At 50.7% G+C, this 20,696-nt stretch overlaps 1 protein-coding gene across 1 annotated transcript; it reads right to left on the bottom strand.

The window, feature by feature from the left end:
* Positions 1 to 13,719: 13,719 nt before the first annotated feature.
* Positions 13,720 to 20,186, bottom strand: LOC310923159 (G-protein coupled receptor 83-like; the record flags this gene model as incomplete). Its single annotated transcript, XM_083884305.1, has 4 exons — positions 13,720 to 14,314; positions 18,082 to 18,215; positions 18,879 to 19,004; positions 19,809 to 20,186. The coding sequence occupies 4 exons, from the start codon at positions 20,184 to 20,186 to the stop codon at positions 13,720 to 13,722; spliced, it is 1,233 nt and encodes a 410-aa protein (XP_083740431.1).
* Positions 20,187 to 20,696: the final 510 nt, after the last annotated feature.

The following is a 20,696-nucleotide window of genomic DNA, read 5'->3' as shown; positions in this document are numbered from 1 at the left end:
AACACCCCCCTGGAGGGCATGGCAGGAGAACACAGAGACGGTCTTGGCATCATAGAGTGGAAGGACACACGACAGGGGTGGCTCTGCAGAGGGGTTCCAGGAAGCACAGCTGTGCCTTTTCCCTGCTCTATAGGGGAGGGCTTGCTCAGGCCCCTCCAGAAGCTGTTTTTCTCTGGCTGTGACACCCTTGCCTGTCAGTCGCTGTGCTGTGGTGCTCTGGCTCTGCAATGAGCCCTGTCCTGCCCCCCTGTTGCCATGGGGACCCTCAGCCACGAGGCTTGGTCTCTGTGGGCAGTGTCCTCCTATGAGCCCAGCCATCTCCTCCTTTCCAGCTTTCCCATCCTTCCTCTGGCCCATGCTCTTCCTTCTCAGGTGCCAGTTGCCACTTTCTCAATTTACTTTTCAGTTGCTTCTCTCCCTCTGTGCTGCAATGTCCTTGGCAGAGGACCTGACCATGGCTGATGTGCCAGGCTCCAGCCTTTGTCCCTCTGTGCCACCCTGGTACCTTCCATTTGTGATTCAGTGTAGCATCCTGGCACGAGTTTTGGACTGATTCCCGGGATGAGCTGTGTGAGTCCTCGTTGGGCTGTGGCTGTTGGCCATGGGCAGGTGCTGGCTCACCCCAGCCCCGTGGCTGCTCACTGCCCACTGCCTCCAAGGCTTCACAAACCCTGGTGGCACAGGGGCAGAGACACTGCACCACGGGTGACAGCTGAGGGCTGGAGCTGTGACTGTGGTCACAGGCAGCAGTGACATTCCTGTGCCAGCCACAGCAGGAGCTCCTCCAGAACCTCCTCCTCTTTTAAAATAATATTTTTCTTTTTTTTTTTCCTGCCTAAAAATGGCCTGATTTCTCATTCCTGAGAGTTGCTACTGGGAAAGGGGAGCACCCTTCTGCTTGGTATTTCATCCTGGGGGATTTGTCATAACTTGCCACAGCCTCGCTGTCACCGGTCACCCTGATTTCAGTGTTGAGCCTGGGGGCTGCAGGCAGCTGGGCTGCTCTGGGTCTGCCCTGGCCACCGGGGCTGTGCTGGTGGCCCTGGACAGAGCGGGGGCTGCAGGAGCACGTTCCTGAGCGGGGCACAGCGGTGCGGGGGCGGGCAGGCACGCGGGGCCCGCGGGGGCAGAGCAGCTGCCGGCAGGGCTGCGGCCGTGGCTCAGCGCCCAGCAGCTCTGACAGAGCCTGGATGGTGCTGCTAGCACCAGGGCTCAGTCCCTCTATGGGCCATTCACTAGACTCCATGATCTTTGTGGTCCCTTCCAATTCCGGGTATTCTGTGATGAGTGTCACCTTAGCTGTCCCGAGACTGCCAGAGAGTGTCACAGGAGCTGAGCTGGTGGAGCTCGCTCTGCCTCTGTTTTTTGTCCCTCACTGCTGTGGCTGGGTCTGCCCAGTGCTTTTTGCTCTGCTGCCTGTCACCCACCGGGGTTTTGGGCCAAGCCAGTGGTGTGGTGGTCACCAGCAAGTGGCACTGTTACCCCACTGCCTGCTGCCCCCACCCAGGCCCCCTCTGCCGAGCCCACAATTCTTTATCTGACCTGAAAGAAGTGGATGCCCTTCTAGGAAGGCAGACCTCCCCCACACCCCGGGTAGTAATAGCTGCTGGTGTTTCCTTTCCCTGTTTGAAGATGTTGGGGCTTGAACACGCCCAGGACGTGCTCAGATAAGCAAAGGCATGGGCAGTTTGAGCTGGACCTGGCACTTTCCCTCACTGCTCGTTTTTTTCACAGTCAAGGTCGTTTCATTGCTCTTTGCTCCCCAAGATCACAGAGTTGGACCTTGTGCTGTGTGGGGCCAGGATTAGTCAGACTCTTGCTGCACTCTGACTGTTACAGAGCAGCCAGGAGTGTTGCTATAGCACACACAGCCTGGGGCCAGGGATTTCCTGTTTGAGGCTTTTCTGTGGCAGGGAGAGTGCTGGGTTTAATCACCTCACAAAATCCAATAAATATTTAATCCCTCTGTGGACATAGTCACTTCCAGTGGGAAGGAAAATAACTTCACCCACTGCATCTGAGTAAGAGCCTCCCTGCAGCTCAGCTTGCTGGCCCTGGCTTTGAAGTTGGAACTGGACTGAGCAGCTTGTCCTGTGTGCTCCTGTGTCACCAGTGTGTGGTCACTTGGAATGCACAGAGCAGTGGCAGCCAGGCAGGATGGCAGAGCCAGCCTGCTCCTGTCTCATGGGAGTGTCAGGAACAAGACATGGGCAGGGAAAGCTGTTAAATTAGAGCTGTGGATAATGGGGGATTGTCACACCTGTGTGCTGCAAATCTCTTCACATGCTGGGCAGCTCCACTGATGTGCCAGGGTTTGGCTCTGGGCCAAGCAAATGGAGTGAGGCTTTGGGGATTTTTTGTTCATTTGGGGATTTTCCTACCTTTTATAAAGAAATCAACCCATTTTCCTTTGTAGCTTTTAAGGTAAAGTTATTTTTCAATTGTTTGGTGTCTGAGCAATATTACTTACAGTCAAACCCCTGCCTAGAGGGTGCAGCACACGGGGTCTGTGCTGTGTATGTGTATGGGCCATCCCATACAGGGTGTGTAGGGTGGTGTGTGCCATGGCACAGCTCCTGCCCCACTGGTGTTGCCCCTCAGGCCCTGGCTGTGCCACGGGGTGTGCTGCCTCAGCACTGGTTGGCAGGGGCTGGTTTTATGTGTGCTTGAACTGTTCTGGGTTCCCCCACAGAGCCTCACTCGTGGTGTCGGTGCAAGTCACACTGGTTGGTGCTCCAGCAGGGCTGGACACTGCACAGGAGCCTTGCAGGATGTGGCTTTTCAGCAGTGAGGCTCTTCCAGCTCCCAGCCAAGGGCTGCTCCCCACTCTCACTGTGCTCATGGCAGGCACCTTCCTTCAGCTGTGGTGAAAAAACCAGCTGTGTTTACAAGGGCCAAAAGTCCAACAGGTTGCCTTTAGCCCACCCTCAGACCCTTTGGCCAGGCTGCCTCGAGCCCAGCCAGAGCCCTCAGGGAACCAACCATGAGAGCCTTGAAACCAAGGGATAATGCTGTGACTCAGACATCAGAACAATGGTGATCCCTGAGCAGGGAGCTGCTTCAGTGGGGAACCAATGGACTTGATACTTGACTTTTGCTTTTTAAATAGTATTTTCAACATACTACATGGAATGTAATGGAGAGTAATTCCTGTAGTGCTGGATCTCATGCCACAGCCTCAGGAAGCCATTTGTGCCAAGCTGGCATGGCTCACAGGGAGGCAAAAGAAATCAAATAACTCTGCATCTGTGCAAACCTGAGCTAGGACTGAACAGTGGAAACACCCCAATGCAATGGGGTTATTTTTTTACAAGTGATTGGTTTCCACACCAGTCTTGCCTGGAAGTCTGATTTGCAGAGGAATTTGTATGATAAGTTTAAATCTAGCACTGTTCTGGGAAGCTCTTAAGCATAGACTTAAAATAGGCACATACTTCACTGTTGTTTAAGTGTTTATTCTGGTGAACAATTAGTGAACATCCCTCGGGTGCTGTTTCTGAACAGGGGGCTCATAAGAGCTTTCCCTCCAACGTGCTTTTACAGAAATAGGCAGTACTGAAGAAACTTTGGTGTTACTGATCTGGGCACGCTTCTGGGAAGAGTCTGCAAGTGTTTTGGGGAGATACCCTCTCTCCATGTTTGATTATTTAATACTTCAGACTAGGGTGCTTTTCAAAAAAAAAAAATAATCACTACATTTCTGTAGCCATGGTTCACCCAAGGGAATACATGTTGTTTTGTATGGTAGATGTTATTTTTCTTTAGGGTTACGAATAGGTTATTTATATTTTTGTAAATTCTGCGCCGTTACCATTGTAATTCTGCTGTAGCACTGTTTCTGTTGGGTTTGGGGTGTTGTCTGTGTTCAAATCAAGCAGAAGCTGAAGCTCCTGCCCCCTGTTAATGGAAGGGGGTTGGTCCCTCACATTCCTCCAGACCTGGTGCTCTTGAGTGATGTGTGTTTGTAGTTCAATAAATTTTGGAGCCAGACACGGTGACGTTTGGTGAGTTTTGATTTGTCTCCCCATTGCTGCGGGCCCCCTGCCTGCCTGCCAGTGGGGGCTGATGCTGCAGGGGCCTGTGGGGGCTGGAAGGGCCTGTCTGGGAGGGCAGGCAGCACTTCTCAGAGAGAGGCTGCAGCAGCTGAGGTCACCAGCCTCATCCCCTGGTGTGGGAACAGGGCTGGAGCAGGTGGTACTGGGTGGTGGCTGTGGTCCTGGGCCTGTCCCCCCAGGCTGCCTGCCCCCACCACAGGTATCTGCTTTAGTTTTTGCATGAGTTTAACATTCCCCAGAGTGGCCAAGTCTCAGGTGGGGTTCACTGTATGGCCTGGGGACAAGGGGAGGCAGAGACCCCTAAACGATGGCCAAGGAACTCCCGTTCCTGAAGCTTCACTGAGGAACAGTTGGTGTTTAAGCTCAGTAATTACAGGGCTCGTTAAGCCTATCCATGCCCTTATACTGGTATGTTTAAAATAATTATCAGCATGAAGGATGTTTTCTGGTTTTTCTTCCCTTATACTCATGTGTTTAAAATAATTATTAGCATGAGACATGTTTTCTGTTCCAATTAAAGCTATGATACTTGTCCAAATTCTGGCAGGCTCTATAAGTGCTTGCAGTGCTGCAGCTCATCCTGCATGTGAGGATCCTTGTGCAGTGCTGTGTCTGCAGCCCTGGCTGCTTCTGCCATACCACAAAGGCAACAGCTATGGACAGCACAGCCTCTGGAGTCCAGGAGAACCACTCATCCACCACCACACCAAAGCCCTGGCAGTGGTGGAGGTACTCAGCATCTCCAGTTTCCAAAGAAGCCTTTTCTATGGAGCCTGAAGGCTGTTGTCACAGATGCTGTAGATTGTACAGCCCAGGTGTTCTGCAAGCACCCAATCTCAGCACAGCCTGAAAGGGGTGATGATCCCAGTGTCCCTGCCTGCCCCAGCCCAAGGCTGAAGGTGTGGGCAAGGTGCTGTGGCCCTCCCAAGGGTGACCTGATCCCAGAGCTCTGGCTGTGGCTGTCACTTGGCTGAGGCCAGGGTCACTGCAGGAGGAGAGGGCCAGAAGTGTCCACTGGTAGAGCAGCTTCCTGCACAGTTTTGAGATGGGAATTCAATATATGCTATGCCTTACCTTTGATTCCTGGCTCTGGGGTTGTAACCATCCAGACTCCACATTCTCAGGTAACTAGAGGCGCTGCAGCAGCCAAAAGGGGGGTGGGTTTGGCCACACCTCGGGTCTGTTCTGGAAGAACAAGGGTGCCCCTCCCATGCAGAGCAGACGCTCCCACCCAGGGCAGGAGCTCCCAGTGATCAAGAGGTTTACACCCCCTCAGCTTCTCACCTCAGACTGCTCATCTTGTCTGGTCTTGCCTCGTTTTTGGCTGAAGCCCAAGGAGTGAGGATAAATCAGTAGTGTTCCCCTCAAAGTACTTGGGATTCTCGCTGGGGTAAGAGGTAGCTCCTGTGAAGCAGAGCTGGCAAACACACGTGCTCCATGTGAGCAGACAAGTGTGTGGTTGAGCACCCACTCCTTGGTGCTCAGAACAAAGCTGGCTCCCACCCCCGGTCCTGGTGTCTCAGCCACTCTTCACAGAGAGGTTGGCAGCAGGTCAGGGTGCTGAGGTACTCAGCCCTTACCTCAGCTGCCTCCAGCAGGAACATCTCCAGCTGGGATGCAGAGCTGTGCACAGGCACTCACAGCTTGGCCAGCCTCCAGCTGCAGAGGGAATGCCAGGGAATGCTGTTTGGCCCACATGAGGCACACACTGGGCCTTCTCCTGAGCTGTCTCTGGAGCAGGAAGGCAGATGTCTGTCCTGCTGCTCCCAGCAGTCACAGATCACAGCCAAGAGTCCTGCTGAGACACATCTTCCTGACCAATGGGGTTTTGCTTTTAAGAACCCAAGTGAAGTGTGTGGGGTGTGGATACCTCACCTGCACGCCCTGAAATGTACCTGCAGAGGTGGGGACTGTGGCCTTGTGTGGGCAGGGACCCCGGAGCAGAGCTTATCCCAGACCTGCTGAGAGTGAGATTGCATCCTTCTCACAGGAGACCCCGCTCTGAGGGCAGATCCTTCTCCCCATGAGCACTGAGTGACAAAGAGGAGCTGCTGGAGGGGGATGGCCAGGGTGAGGAGGTGTTCCCACTAAGGAAGTGTTCTGGGTCAGATCCTGCTTGGAATCAGGTTAATTAATGAGCCCTGTGTTAGCAAGGACTGTGTGGTCTGTGGACAGTGAAGTCAGAGGAGCTTTTTAAGATCTCCCTCGTGTGCAGGTTCTGGGGGCACAGAGCAAGAGCTTTCACAGTTGCATTTTTTACTAAAGCCCTGCTTGCTTTGGGCTGAGATGACCTGGATTAAGAACAGTGTATTGTTAAAACACTGACTGAAATTCTGTAGTTACAGGGAGGGGATGTCTGCCCTTTTCTGTGCAGGAGACAGTAAGCACACAGTCCTCAGGGGAGTATGAGCTTCAGCTTTTTACTGAGAGCTCCAGCTCATTTAGTGAGAAAAGGGCAGGAATGGCACTGACAGCTCTGGAGCGCCTTGGCAAACAGCTTCCCTGCTTTCACACTTCATTTCCTTGCCTAACTCTAACCAGGAGGCTCACTAGTAAAGAAACCTTAAACACCTGCCCTCCATGTGCCCCTGGGCCCTGCACAGGGGCTGGGGGAACCGGCAGATAAATTTCCGTGGCTAAAATTGAAGACTGAAATCGGTTAGAGAGATGTGAATTTCCATACCCAAGCTCCTTTCCTTCTCCACTTTCCTTCCCCACAGGTGGTGTTTTTACTGTTTCTTCTCTGATTTTCTCATTCTGTATTTCCCCCAGGCTTCCCCTGCACAAACGGTAGGTTCTCACCTTACTGCATCTCTGCAGGATATGAGGGCAATCACAAGCAAAGGAAAAAACATTTCACAGCACATTATGGAACTGGATATGTTTGGCAGGTGGCAGAAGCCTGTTGTTCTTCTGTCTTCCACGGCCACCTTCCCAACCTGTCAGCTCACTCACAGGGACTTTCAAAAAGCAGCTGAAAATGTTCACATGAAATCTTCATGTTTGGGGCACAGAATCCAAGGCTGCTGGGTGCCTGTGCAGGGACTGCCACCATCACCCGCAGCCTCGGTGGGCAAAACAGCCACCAGACTCTGAGGAACTAAGAAAAAAAAAAAAAAAAAAAAAAAAAAACAAACCCACCTCATAATTCTTTTTATTGGCAGCAGATGTTCATTTTTAAAGGAAAACAAATCCAGCTCCAATCTCAGAGCTGTGCTGGAGGCAAAAAAACACTCACTGTCTTTGGGGACAACTTGATGCCAATAATTATTATTATCCTTCAAAAATACATTATTATCCCAAATTAAATTTCTGTATTCCTGCCCTGAGCCTTGGTGGTAAATGAGATTTTCGAGCCTGGCCAGCCTGGTTTTTATGACAAACAGTGGGAGGTGATAGCCTGGGTACTGGGCTGGTTTGCCTTTCAGTGCGGCAGCATTAGGGACAAAATTTTAGCAAAATAATTAGTGTTTTTACAACCCATTAAATACCTCTTTACACTCCCCCTCATTCTCTGAGCTGGTTTGAAGGAATTACAGGATTACAAATAAATACCCTAATCAAATACAATAACAACAGTGCCCATGTTCATAATTTCTTACCTCCTACAGTTAATATTAACATGTCAGAGCAAGGAGCACACAGTGCCCCAGGTCTGTGCCCTGGCCACCTCCAAAGTCATACGTGACCCCAGGCTGGGGCTCCCATCCTGCCCTGGCCCAAGGACATCTCCATTGAGATCAGGTGGGCTGTGAGCTGCTCTGCTCCATGCCACAGCCTTACCCTGGTCCTATCCTGAGGGCCTTCCCAAAGCATGTGCCCCACACCCTCTGCCCTGGGCACCAACAGGGCTGTGCTCCTGCCCTGCAGCACCTGTGCCATGGAAAGGCTTTGGAAATGGCAGCTTGGCCTCCAGAGTCTGTGTGTGTGTGTGGACACAAACACACCAATATAGGCAGAAATGAAGTGGGGGAAAGGCTTCTTTGTACAGGGAAAGGGAGCAGAGAAGGTGTTGGCAATGCTCAACACACAGATAGGAAAATAGAACACTTGTCCTACCTTCCCCCACAGTCTCTCCTTCCTTCACAGGGACCAGAAGAAACAAAGACAAAACAAACAATTTGACAACTTGGCTTCACAAAGAAGCTGAGAATTAGTCAAGTGGTGAAGATGTTCCCATTTATAGCTGAGATGCCTGAATATATTGCTAAATATTCATGGTCTTAATTAGCTCTGTTAATCATAACAGCTCCCCTGGAGAATGAATATCCATCCCTACATCCTGCCCTGCAAGCTGTGCAAGAATGCAAAATACTTATATTCTCCTGAATGGAAGGCAAAGTGAGGCAAGTTAGTGCAATTCTGTTAAATAGAACACAGGGTGTGTCAAATTTAAGAATGGGGGTAAAAATTTATATCCTGCCATAGAAACGTGAACATAAAGAGGAAAGGGACACTGCAGTAAAGGCTTTATTTGGAGTGCAGCCATTGCCATCTCCATGAGGGAACAGTTGCCATCAGTCACTGTTTGTCTGCACGAGCAACTGGTGTGTTTAATTCCAGAACAGGGTGGGAAATGGAGACAAACAGTTAAATAACTGATCTGTGAAGAGGAGTTCAGGAATGACAACTTACTGTGAAAGAAAAAACTGTAATGGTAAAAACTAAAACTCGATTCTTTTCCAGCCTTTAGGAGAGACTTGTTTTATTAACCTGAATGTGAAAGGTCCAAGCAGTGTATCACAGTTCAGAGGCAAATTAAACTGTCCAAAACAGCCCAGAGCCACCCAGCCTACTGCAACTCCCCACTGATGGAACTGTGGTAAATCCATCATGGAAGTGATCCAGGCACTACTTCTATTCTGAATCCTGCCATGTTTGGTATGTATCACCAGTAAAAGGTCAAAATAAGTTGTGGAAGGAGAAGGAAGCTGCAAAAGGTTAAGGCCATTGATTAACTGATCACTTAATTCCTGTGGAAAACTGTCTGAGCCAGGATGTGGCTGCAAAAAAAATTGTCTGTCTCAAAAATAGGAACAAAATCTGCTGCTCTGAAACTTGCTGCCATCATTTTTTTAGGTATCATAAATTATTTCCTAACAGTACCCACAGTCTGGGCACCCCAGAATCACACTAATTGTGGTGTTCAGCTTGGCTCCAAGTGTGGATTTGAAATGGAAATTACTTCTACAGTGCTGTAGAAACAGCAAGAAATGGTCAAAATAAGGCTTTGAAATTCCCTGTTGCTGCTGTCAGCTACAAAAAACCAACTGCAGGTCCCTGCAGAGTGGAAATCTTGGAGACAAGAGACCACCAAGATCCCACAGCCTTCAGGACACAGTATGGATCAGATACAGATGTATGTGATGAAAGCATGTGGGAATGATAGAGAGGATATAAGCCTTTATGCTCTGAAGCCCCATTAATTGTGAAGCAATAAGCAGGAATTCCATTAATGGGGACACTCCCTGTATGTGCCCCTTACAGTGTCCCATAAAGGAATTGGATTTGTCTCCAGCAGATGCATTAGATGGTCCATTCATCTAATTTTATAAAGCAATTAGTCTGTTCTCATCTGCCAAGGAGACTTTTATGGACCTGTCATGGAGAAGTCTCTTCAAGTGACAAACTATTGTGTTGTACAACCAGACCTGGTTCCTGCAGAGCTCAGTCTGGGGCGTTTGGGAGGGATTACTATTTTTTCCCTCTCATGTCTGGTTAAGTGACAACTGCTCTCCACTTCTACAGTTTGGCACTACTGAACTGGGCAGCATCAGTCAGTGTGGGCTGCTGGGGGAGTGAAACATCAGTCAAGGACCAAGCACATTAATTCAGCCCTTATTACCGGGGCAAATAACAAAATACCAGGGATGAGGAGCAGGGCAAGAGGTGCTTTTGATTTGCTTCCTGTGGAGGCTCCCAAGGTAAGGTTGGCTCCAGCACACCCCCAGGCACAGTGTCCTACACCCCTGCCTGCTCAGGCTGGTCCCTCAAGGCTCTCCCAGCACTGCTCAGTTTGGTACCTGCTGCTGCTGGCCCCTTGCCCCATCTCATCAGAGACTCCAAAGAACATTAGTCCTGCTCCAGTGCAGACACCCAACATCAGCAGCACATCTGGGCAAAGAGACATCTCCATCGGCACAGACTGGGAAAAGCCAAGCACTGGGAGTACTCTGGTACCCCCTCAGGGCTGCAGTTTAGGAACAGATCCTGGATCTGGGGTGGGGATCACCACTGTGCACTGGTGGGACAGGGGAGCTTGTGAAATGCCCTTAGTCTTCAAAGCAAGCGCTGGCTGCTCCCCGTGCCTGGTGCTAAACCTGCCCTCACTTGCCGGTATTCCTGCCTGGGCTCCATCCAAAGTCTGGGAGATCAGAGGCGCTCCTTTGCCCACCGCAGTGCAGGAGTGGTGCCGGGAGGAGGCAGCGGGGGAGAGCAGGCGGGGTCTGCGGGGACAGGTGGGGTCTTTGGGGGGCGGGTGGGCTCTGTGGGGGCAGGTGAGTTCTTTGGGGGGCAGGCAGGTTGTCTCCACAGTCGGTGAGACAGCAGAGCTATGTGCCCCGGCTGGAGGGAGACACTGCTGCTGCCTGCGGCACAGGGCGGCTGCGCATCATCTCCCACGCGGGAATTCGGGGTGTGCCTTTCACATCCAGTCTCCCAGGTAAAGGCCAGGCTCCTTCCTCCCTCTTCCTCCCCTGGTCTGTGAGTGACTTAAGATGCCAAGTTACTTCTCAGTGCAAGAAGATGGTTTGACACTGGCCCACCTACATCCCCAGTTCCAGGGCTTAAGCTGGAATTAACTGAGGACATTCTGCTTTATTCCTGCAGCGTGCTTTGGCCAGCCCCTCCGTACTGTTTTCCACTTGAAGAGCTAAGTGATGATAATTGTATTCTGTTTCTCCTTCCTGAGCTAATTTTCTGACTCATTGTGGGGGTTTTTCTGCTAGCTTTTTGTTAATCTAGTTGGCATGTTGTGGTTTCTTTGTTCATTATGTGGTGGGGCTATATAAGAGGGTTTGTCTCTGGAATTCAGGTATCCCCTGCACTGTGTTCCCTGTTATCGTCTTCATCAGCAACTCTGCTGAAGGCACTCTGCTGCATTTGGCATGAGCTAACCTTAATAAATTCGGGCTGTTAATCACTCAGACATGTCTCGCTGGATCTTTGCACACTGATTTGTGTGTGCTCAAATAGTTTCCCGAGAGGAGACTTGTGGTGACTCAGTGTTTCAATAATTTGCCCTCCAAACTCCCCCTCGGGGTTCTGCCTCCCGGGGGTCTTTTCCTGCCGAGGGGGCCACCGAGGGCACCGGGTGAGGGTTCAGTCCGCAGACTAGGAAAGGGAGGGGTCTCCTCATGGCAGAGGCTTCCCAGCGGATTCTCCCACCCCACACTCCTGTCCACTCCCAAACTGTGCTGCTGCTGCCCTGGACCAGCACTGTCTGTCTGGGAGCGGGAGCACAGCCCTGCTCCCCCTCTGGAAGCTCCTCCCTTGGATCCCGGCGCCGCTTAGGAAGCCAGTTCCACAGGTGGGCGGCGGGACTGGAGACAGATTAAGGAATGTTTATAAGGAATGTTTAAGTACCTATTTACGTGCTGAGTTGACTCAGAACCAGCAGAAGCCAAATCTCACAGATTCCCTTTTCCAGAGCCTGGCTTAGAGTCCAGCAGACATGCAGCCTCCTGCCCTCCAGGCACTGTCCATGCCCTGGTCAAACAATGCTCAGGTCATACTTTTTTTTAAAATATATATTGTGCACTCTATGTTTGCCTGAGAGCTGCTGGGAGCCAGGGCATCCTCAAGTGATACAGGAGCCTTGAGGCACTGGGTGAAGCGTGCAAGGCTCTGAATCTCACTCAGGCATTGATAATTATCAGCCCAGATAGCTGAGCCATTACGGAGATTCGATACAGTCAGCTCTTACATCCTGCCCATTTAGGGGAGAAAAATTCAGCAACGAGGAGATGCTGCGATTGACAGATCCAAGGAAAACCAGCCAGGTTATTTCTGACAGCAAGAGATAGCTAACAACGGATTAGCAGAAGATCAAGGGAGTGTGGAGAGACCCCTTCTTTGGAGTAAGGGCTTGGATTCCTCCAGAAAAAGGTTATTGGGCTGTTTAAAGAAAGGAAAGAAAACAAACCTAAGAAATATTGAAGACAATACATGGCAGTTTGAGAGCTGCTTGCCAAAAGCTAGTGAGGAACGAGGAACAGTAAAAAAGCAAATGATAGCTTCTCTTAATAATTAAATGAGGGGATGCTTATTAATTAGAGATTATTTTAACATTTTGAGAAACTCACAATGATGTTTTTTGACTGAAAACACACCCTTCTGTACAATGAGGGAGGTCAGTGCTGGCACCCAACACAGACAGCTTTGAATTCCCATGTTCAATAATGGTGAGCTCCAAGCAAAGTGGCTCAGGGACCAAGTGTCCACCCATTCCTGCTGCCACTCCTCATGTTCTGCTGTTTTCTTCTGGTGCAGGCATTGCAGTGCACACCCAAGGTGCCCAGCTGGGGTCAAGTGGCCTGAAGCAAGGACCCCCCTCCTTTCTGTCCTTTTCTTTCTCACTGCACAAATGGAAAAAAAAAAAAAAAATCAGTCCTTAGTTTCCTTTCTTTGGCCTGGCTTATCCTCCCCTGGGAAGGTGGTGGGAGCATGTCCTTATTCCCTCAAGCCACCCAGGCCTCCCACTGCCTCTCTGGGCAGAAGATCTGTCTGGGCTATCACCAGGACAGACCAGGAGCCCCCCAGCAGACAGGGCTGCCCTTGGCCTACTGAAATCCATCACCTGGCCTGCACCAATTAGACAGTCCCAGAATCCCTGGTTGCTCCTCACAGGATGTTCCTTCCAGCTCTTTCTTGCCCTCCTGTTGTTTAAATGAGACTTTTACAGCAACTAATAACAATGCAGAACGATTCCATTCTTCAGTGAGTGAATGCTACAGCCCTGATGAAATATTTTGTGGCCTTTTGTAAAGTGCCAGTGTAGCTCTCTTTTCTGAATTAATATATTTATAATAAAAAGACCTTCTCAGTGGACTACATTAATCTGTCATCATGCCATCTGAGCCTACAGCCATGGCTGCTGGGTGGCTTCCCTTCTCCCCCTGTCTGGGGCTGGCTTCCAGCTGCTGTGGGTGGGACAGAGTCAAAGCAGGAGGAGCAGCAGAATCTGAGAGCAAAATTGCTGCTAACAGTCCTTACCTCTGCTGGACGCTTTGCTACACACTAACTGGTGATACTCCCTGTGAATGGAGTTCATCTGCATGTCCAAGTCCTTCCTTCAAACACTTGCCATCCAGATTTTGTTTCAGAGCCCCACACAATGGCACATGTCACAGGCCAGTGACAGAAACCCAGGTCCACTCCCTCTGATAGCAATAAATGGGAAAACCTGAAAGCAGATCACCATGTCTGAGAAGCTCTAAGTCCCTTGTACATACTCCTGCCTCCTGGGCCAGCTGCAGCATGGGTTTTACTGGTAGAGTGCTGGAAAGGCTGTGTGCCCACCAGGCCAAGCAGAGGAAGGGCTACAGTAAGACAAACGAAAAGTCAGGAGTAAAACAGCAGAGCAGCAATGCTGGCTCTTGAGGAGAGACTGGGAGATGCCCTTTGATGCCTCCCACAACCAGGTAACTCCCCTGAGCCCTGTGACTCACAGGTCCGTGTTGGCCATTGGGAGGTTCCCAGGGGAGCAGCTTGCCTGGGAGCTGGGCCCTTTCCTGCAGCTGGCCTGCTCCAGCCAAGCCTCACGGCAGGATGTGGCCCTGGGTGGCAGTGCCTGCTCCTGAGCTTGTGGCACCCTGTGGCAGATGCAGAGCAGGGACCGCAGCCCCGCACGGAAACTCTCATTCAGCCAGCAGTAGATGAAGGGGTTGTAGCAGGTGCTGCTCATGGCAAACCAGTGCAGGGCAAAGTACAGGGAGTTCTTTGTCTTGATGCCCAGACTGGAGATGAGCACCACGTAGCAGTTGAGGGGGAACCAGCAGACTGCAAAGACCACCACCACCAGCATCAGCATCTTGATGCTCTTCTTCTTGTTCCTGTGGTGGGTGACATACTGCTGCGTGGTGACGTCCCCAATGGCATTGCGGAGCCACAGCTTCTTGGCCAGACGCAGGTAGGTGACAGTGATGATCAGCAGAGGCAGGAGGTAAAGAAGGAGAAAGGTAGACAGGTCCAGATACTTCCAGACCAGCTCTGCAGGCTCAGGAAAATCAGGGAGGCACAGACTCCGGACAGTGGCTTCCCTTGAAAACAGGAAATAGAGAGAAGGCATATGGCCATTCCTGTCCTGTGGGTGCTGCTGGCTCAGCAAACCATGGTGGAGGTCTGACACTGCCCACAACCACCTGCTCAGAGATGCAGTGCAGGCAGAGGGAGGACACAGAGCCACAGCTCTGGTATGTCTCTCTCAGGCTGGACCTGCAGCCCCTGCCCTCCATGGGAGCACCCACCATGCTGTGTTCCCCTGCAGCCAGGACCCCTTACCCTGCCATGCCCCCCAGCACAGGGTCCCTCAGCCAGAGCCACTGCAACAGCTCTAAGCCAAAGCTGTTCTGGAGAGGAGGGAAGGGCTGGAGACTGTGAGAAAGCCTCACAGGAGTGACCAACCCCTTCCCTTCCCCTACCCTCCCCTTCCCTTCCTATCAGTTCCTACAACCTTCCTGCTACCTCTTAAAACTGGTGTGAAGACTAGTCACTTGGCTCCAGTTGAACCACTCACAACTAACTAACAAAAGAACTGAGTCTAACCATACACAACAGCTCATTTTAACAACCCCTTACACCTGTCCCATCCCATCCAGCCCCAGGATCCAGGTGTGTTCCCACTGCCTGGCCAGAAGTGGCTCCCATCCCATCACCCTGCACTGCACCATGTGTCCCCTCTACACGCAGCAGCTGGTGACTGGATGTGATGAAATTTATTTCCAGTGGATGTGTTCTCCTTTTCTTTCCTTTCCCCTCTCCTTTTCTTTCTCTTATTCCATTTTACTCTTTTCTCTTCATGCCTTGTCCTTGGTTCTCCTCTATTCAGCACAGATTTTAGCCCCCATCAAGCTGTACTATTCATTGCAGTATGGATTAATATCTTTAATATCCTGTTTTCAACTGCTGGGGCTGTCTTTTGTGCCACAAATTGGAGATTGCTGAGAACGGGCAGCTGGGGCAAGGGATGAGGTCAGAGGAGGGACAATGGGTCCACCGAGTGTGGAGGACCCAGAGATGCCACTCAAGAAGGGAACTGATGCAGAAGGGAAAATTATCTTTTTTGAACTGCAGCTGTGACATCCCTTCCCTGGAACTGAGGGACCTCACCACTCGCACAGGGAACCACAGGACAGAGTTTTGGTGAATTCTGGTATAATCAGGGACTCAGATGGCTGCTGTGTAGTGCAGCTAGATATATATATTGGTGGAGTCCCTGTTTCCCATCCCAGAACCCTAACCACTCCCTGGTAGGAATCTCAGGAGCCCTGGCTCTGCCGGAGCTATTACAAGCAATATTACAACTGTGATTTTTTTTTCAATGGAAAGCAGGGACAGGAATAGCATGTCCTGGAAGTCCTTATATCGCTGAGCTGCCTCGTGCCAACACAGGGCTCAGTTTCCTCTGGCCATGCCAAAGGATGAGCAGAGACAGGTGCCCCGAAACAGATCGTAGTGTTCGTTCATTCATGAGCAATTTGTTCCCTAATCCCCAAGCACAGCTGCGGAGCAACGCAAGCACGGAGTAACCCTGCCCTGTGTTTACAGTCTGGACAGTTGGAGGTATGATATCCCCTGGCTATCTCAGGCACATCAGGCACAAGCACAGGCAGGGGAGGGCTGTGAAGCCCCCATCACACTTCCAGCTGGAGCAGCCCTTTGTATACCAGAGGCAGCAACAGCCTCTGCAAGCACTCACTCTCTCCTGCCTCGTCAACAGGAGGGACCTGGCTGGGCTGCAGGAAATTAGATTTGTCCTTTATACAGAAGGTCAACGTCTACAATAGAAATCTCATTCCTGCTGCCTGTCAGTGTCTCCTTGCCCCACTCCCTGGGATGCTGATCTCAGCCTGAAAACACAGGTCATGGTAAGATTATCCCCTTGGCCTCGAGGCTGGCATTCCTGCGAAGGGCAGCACCAGCAGCATGACACCCGCCACAAAAATCCCTCTTGGGTACTGTTACGGACTGTTTTCTAGACAGAAGAGGTCACAGCAATGCCACAGGCTGGTGGGGACAGAGGGACAGAACAGGTTGGGTACCACAGAGGAAAGGACTGCCAGGGCAAAGCAACCCCAAAGTTTGGGTTCTGTATTTCTCAGTGGCAGAGGGTGACAGCAGAGACAAGTGCCATTGCTGGGCCTTTTGTGGGCAGATAAGCTTCTGCTTTTAACTTTTTTTTTTTCTTTTTCTTTCCCTCTATATCAGGACCTTCCCTTTTTTTCTGATATTTCAGCTGTCTCATGTGGATGTGAAATACCACTTAATTTGCTGTCTTTTTGTTCAGCTCTTTTCCTGAGGAGAGGCACCATGGCACACCAGGGCAGCTCCAATTCCTGCCAAAGCACTGGTCCCTCACTAGATCCCCTCAGTTTCACACTAGTCCTCCACAGCCCTGCTTCATGGAAAGGGAGTGGGGGTTTCTCTTTGTTTTTGTTGTTAGTATAACATTGGGTAGAGGAACCTCAAGCTTCAGGGAAAGTTGGTGCTCCTTCCTAAATCCACATGGATGAAATACAAGGAAGTCACAACCTGAGACTCAATGTATGAAATCCTGGAGAGGAGGAATCCTGGGGAAGAGTAGCCCTGCTGACAAACCAGGGTGGTCCCCTGCTCCTGCTCCCTGCAGAGCCTTGCTGATGTCAGCACAGGTATTCCCAACAGAAAGTTTATTTTCTTTCTTTTTGAAACTGTAGTTTGTCTCTCTCTCCCCTCCCTGTCGGAGGGAGTAGGATGGGCTTGGTCTTGCTGGGTCTGAGGAGTTGACTGAGTATTGGGGGTTAGGTTTGTTCCTTTTTTACTCTAAAGAATTTTTCCCCATAAGTTGCTAGGAGACTAAGTACTGGATGTTTAAAAGTGCTCGACCAAAATGAAGAGGCAGGAGGGGGAGATAAGGACAGGGCTGGGGGCAGCTTCGCTCTCTCTGGCTCTCAGCATCCTCTCTCTGGCTCTCAGCATCGCATGGGAGAGGACAAGGGCAGGTTGCTGCTGGCTGGTAGGAACTCACTGTTCCCACCGGGTCCAGTGCTGAAAAAATCTACCATCATCTGCTCATGTGCCCCAAACTCTGAGCTCACCTCCTCCTGCCCTGCTGGGCTGCCCTGTCCCGTCTCCCCTGTTTCTTCAGCACTGCTGTGAGGCTTTTTGCTTTTTCCAGCCTGGTGCTCTCCAAGTCCCAAGAGACTGAACTGCTCAGGGCTTTGTGAAACAAAGCCCCTCGAGGTTCCTGGTTGTTATTATTATTGCTGTAGTTGTTGTTTGTTTGCCTGGTTATACATACTAGTGAAGATCTGTTATTCCCATCCCTATATCTCTGCCTGAAAGACCCTTTATTTTCTAAATTATAATAATTCGAAGGGATGCTCTGCCCTTCTTAGCAGATACCTGTCTTTCAAACCAAGACAGCAGGCAAAAGAAGGGAAGAGGAAAGTCCCTCAGGAGAAAATTACCTTCTTGGGACAGAGCCTTTCCTGGCAAGGCCATGGCACTGGAGGAGGTGTGTGTTTCCAACAGCTGTGCCCCAGCCAGGCTGTGCCTGGGACTGCCCCACCATGTGGCTGGGAGTGGGACCCAGACCCTCAGCTGGGCACACAGGGGTGGAGAGAGCAAACCCTGGGCAGCAGGCCAGGCAGCTCTTCCACACCCCCAGCTTTTTCTGTGGGAAGAGGGATGTCACCCATACACCAACTCCCTCTCATCCCACATCACCCGTGCCTGGGACACTCCAGTGCCCTCCTTGCTGAGCGAGTGGCACTGCACAAGGGCTGCCAGATCTCCACATACTCACTGGGAAGGGGAGATCACTCACCTATAGTTATACTGGAAAAGCTTTTGATAGACAGCATGGGGCAGGGAGAAACAGGTTGCCATCAGCCAGATAACAGAGATGCTCAGAGCTCCCTTTGTCAGGGACATCCTCTGCTTCAGAGGGTTCAGGATGACCTGCAACAGAAAGTCCATCATGACTCTTCTCCCAGGAGAAGCAAAGGCCCTCACAGCCCACGAGGGGAGTAGGTGGTTTGTGACATAACCTTACACAGCTAATGATAGGAAAATGACAGCCATGGTTAGGAAAATGTCCTGCTCATTAGAGTGACCTGGAAAATGGTAAACATTGAACTTCTCAGTCTGCTCAGAAGAGCTTTCAAACTTTATCCTCAATCTTGTTATGTGAAAACCATTTTCCTTTAAGCTGGGGGTTACACTAGGTCAAAAAAAAAAAGATATCTACCCACGTGTCTTCACTCAAGGGTATTTTTTTTATTCTATATGAACTATATAAGAAATGTCTCTTATTCCAGCTGGGCCTGTGAAGCTGAGCTTTTCTCCCCTCTGCTGAGGCAGAAATTCACCTTTCATGAAATTTTCTTTGTTAGATCTTTGAGCTGATAAAATCTGATAGTCTAGAACTTTCTATTTGACAATAGCATAAAAAGGGGAGTGACTGCTAGGGACAAGCACGTGGCCTGGGCTGTCCTTGCTGCCCTGCACTGGACACACAGCCAGCATTTGTCATGGTCACAGACAGACCTGGGTCTCTCAGGTCTTTGGCAGCTCAAGTCTCCTCCCAGAGCCCTGGAAGGAAGAGGAGGTGGGCAGTGTCACCTGGTGCCTGTCGAGGGCGATGGCTGTCAGGGTCAGCGTGGAGACGTGGAGGGAGCAGTACTGCACAAAGCGGCTGATGTGGCACATGGCCTTCCCAAAAACCCATGTGCTGTTCACAAACCGGACCTGATAGGAAACAACAGCTCGTCAGCCAAAAGATGTGGTGAAAACGAATCCATGGGGATTTGTTTAGTTTTCCAATAAGTTCCTTGGCTGGAACCTGAGCTGGCTCAAGGGTTCTGGCCGGTTGGGCAGCTTCACCTGAAACTTGAAGAAAGATCAGCTATCCTGGTCTCTGAAACACCTTTACAGAGTACTTATAAAGTTAAACTCCAGAGTTTATAGGATAAAACCCCACTGGTTATGAAGTGGTGATGCCACAGCCCTCCTGGTCTGTTCTACAGACATTGTTCATGAACAGTGGTAAAAACTTTTTATTACACTAACAACTATATTTGGAAAGAGTAGACCAATGTTTGATATCAACCTTACTGTCAGATTGGAAAGCTTTCAATGAAGCCTTTATCCAACTGGCATCTCCGAAAAGCTTGGCTACTTTCTTCCAGTCACATAGTATGACTGGCATTCAGACTGTTCTGACCCACTAAGGGACTCTCTAGTGCTCTCCTGCATGAACATTAAAAACACAGGAACTTGCTGTCATTCCCCAAGAAGCTGTTGCTGGGGTTTGGTAGCACACATTTTGATACACCTTGGAGTTTCTAGGAGTTACAGAGTCTAACAGAGAGCCCACAGGTTGCTGAACAGTGCTTCACTTGCCTGGCAGAGTTATCAGCTAGACTTGGTGGTGTTGGGTTGCCACCTCAGCCCTAGGAGAGAATTCACAGAAAGCCTATAACCACCAGGCAGAGTTCTGGTGGGTGAGAGACTCCTGTCCTGGTTAAACGGACAGCAAGACCAGCTACTTACCAAGGTGAAAGGTGTGTTGAGCAGTGTGATCATGATGTCTGACACTGCCAGGTTGACGATGAAGAGGCTGGTGGCTGAGTGCATCCTCTTGTTTTTCAGCACCACGTGGCACACCAGCATGTTCCCAAAGAGAGACATGATGATAATGACTGAGTATGCCACGATTAGGAGCGCCTTCACTGTTGGCTTCTGGGATTCTGGCTCATATTTAGCCAGCTCAGCAAATTTCTCCCACTCAACAATGCGGCTCTCTGTCCAGTTGAAGATGGTCCTGTTAGTTGAGTGGTAGATGGACAGGAGTTTGGCCAGGGAAGAGTAATGGTCAAACTCCTCAAGAAACCCCTGTGACCTGTGTGGCTGAAGCAGGGAGCGAGGCATGGTAGGCCAACTCCAGTCTTCTCTGCTGGGGAGCAGTTCCAACGGTGTGTCAGAAAGGGGCTGGTGTGTGTGGTACACACACTCTCACTTAGCAAGAAGAGCAAGAACTTCACAGGTGAGCTATGGGCTCAAGTAGGCTGCCTGACCATCCCATGCTGCTGTCGCAGGCATTTCTTCACAATGCAGAAACGTTCACCTTCCACTCTGAACAAATCCAAAAAAAACAAAGGTATCCTTCCAGCAACAATCCAAATTCTGAACAGAAGCTAACACTTCTTTACTTCCTGCATCAGACAGATCTGTATGTGACAGTGCATACATTACAGCGTGATTACACCCCAGTTCCCTACACACCCCAACCACAAGGAGAAACCAAACTCCCCGCCCTTTACTCCCCTCCCTAACCTTACCCTTACCCCCTCTCACTTACCCCGCACTGCTCGGCCGCTTTTGTCCCCGACGGCGCGGAGTTCCAAGGAGCAGCAGCGGCTCCTCCGGCTCCCGGGCTGG

Source organism: Zosterops lateralis (assembly GCF_965231275.1).
Source record: "Zosterops lateralis genome assembly, chromosome: Z".
Taxonomy (NCBI): Eukaryota; Metazoa; Chordata; class Aves; order Passeriformes; family Zosteropidae; genus Zosterops; species Zosterops lateralis.
This window is presented reverse-complemented; position numbering and strand designations above follow the sequence as displayed.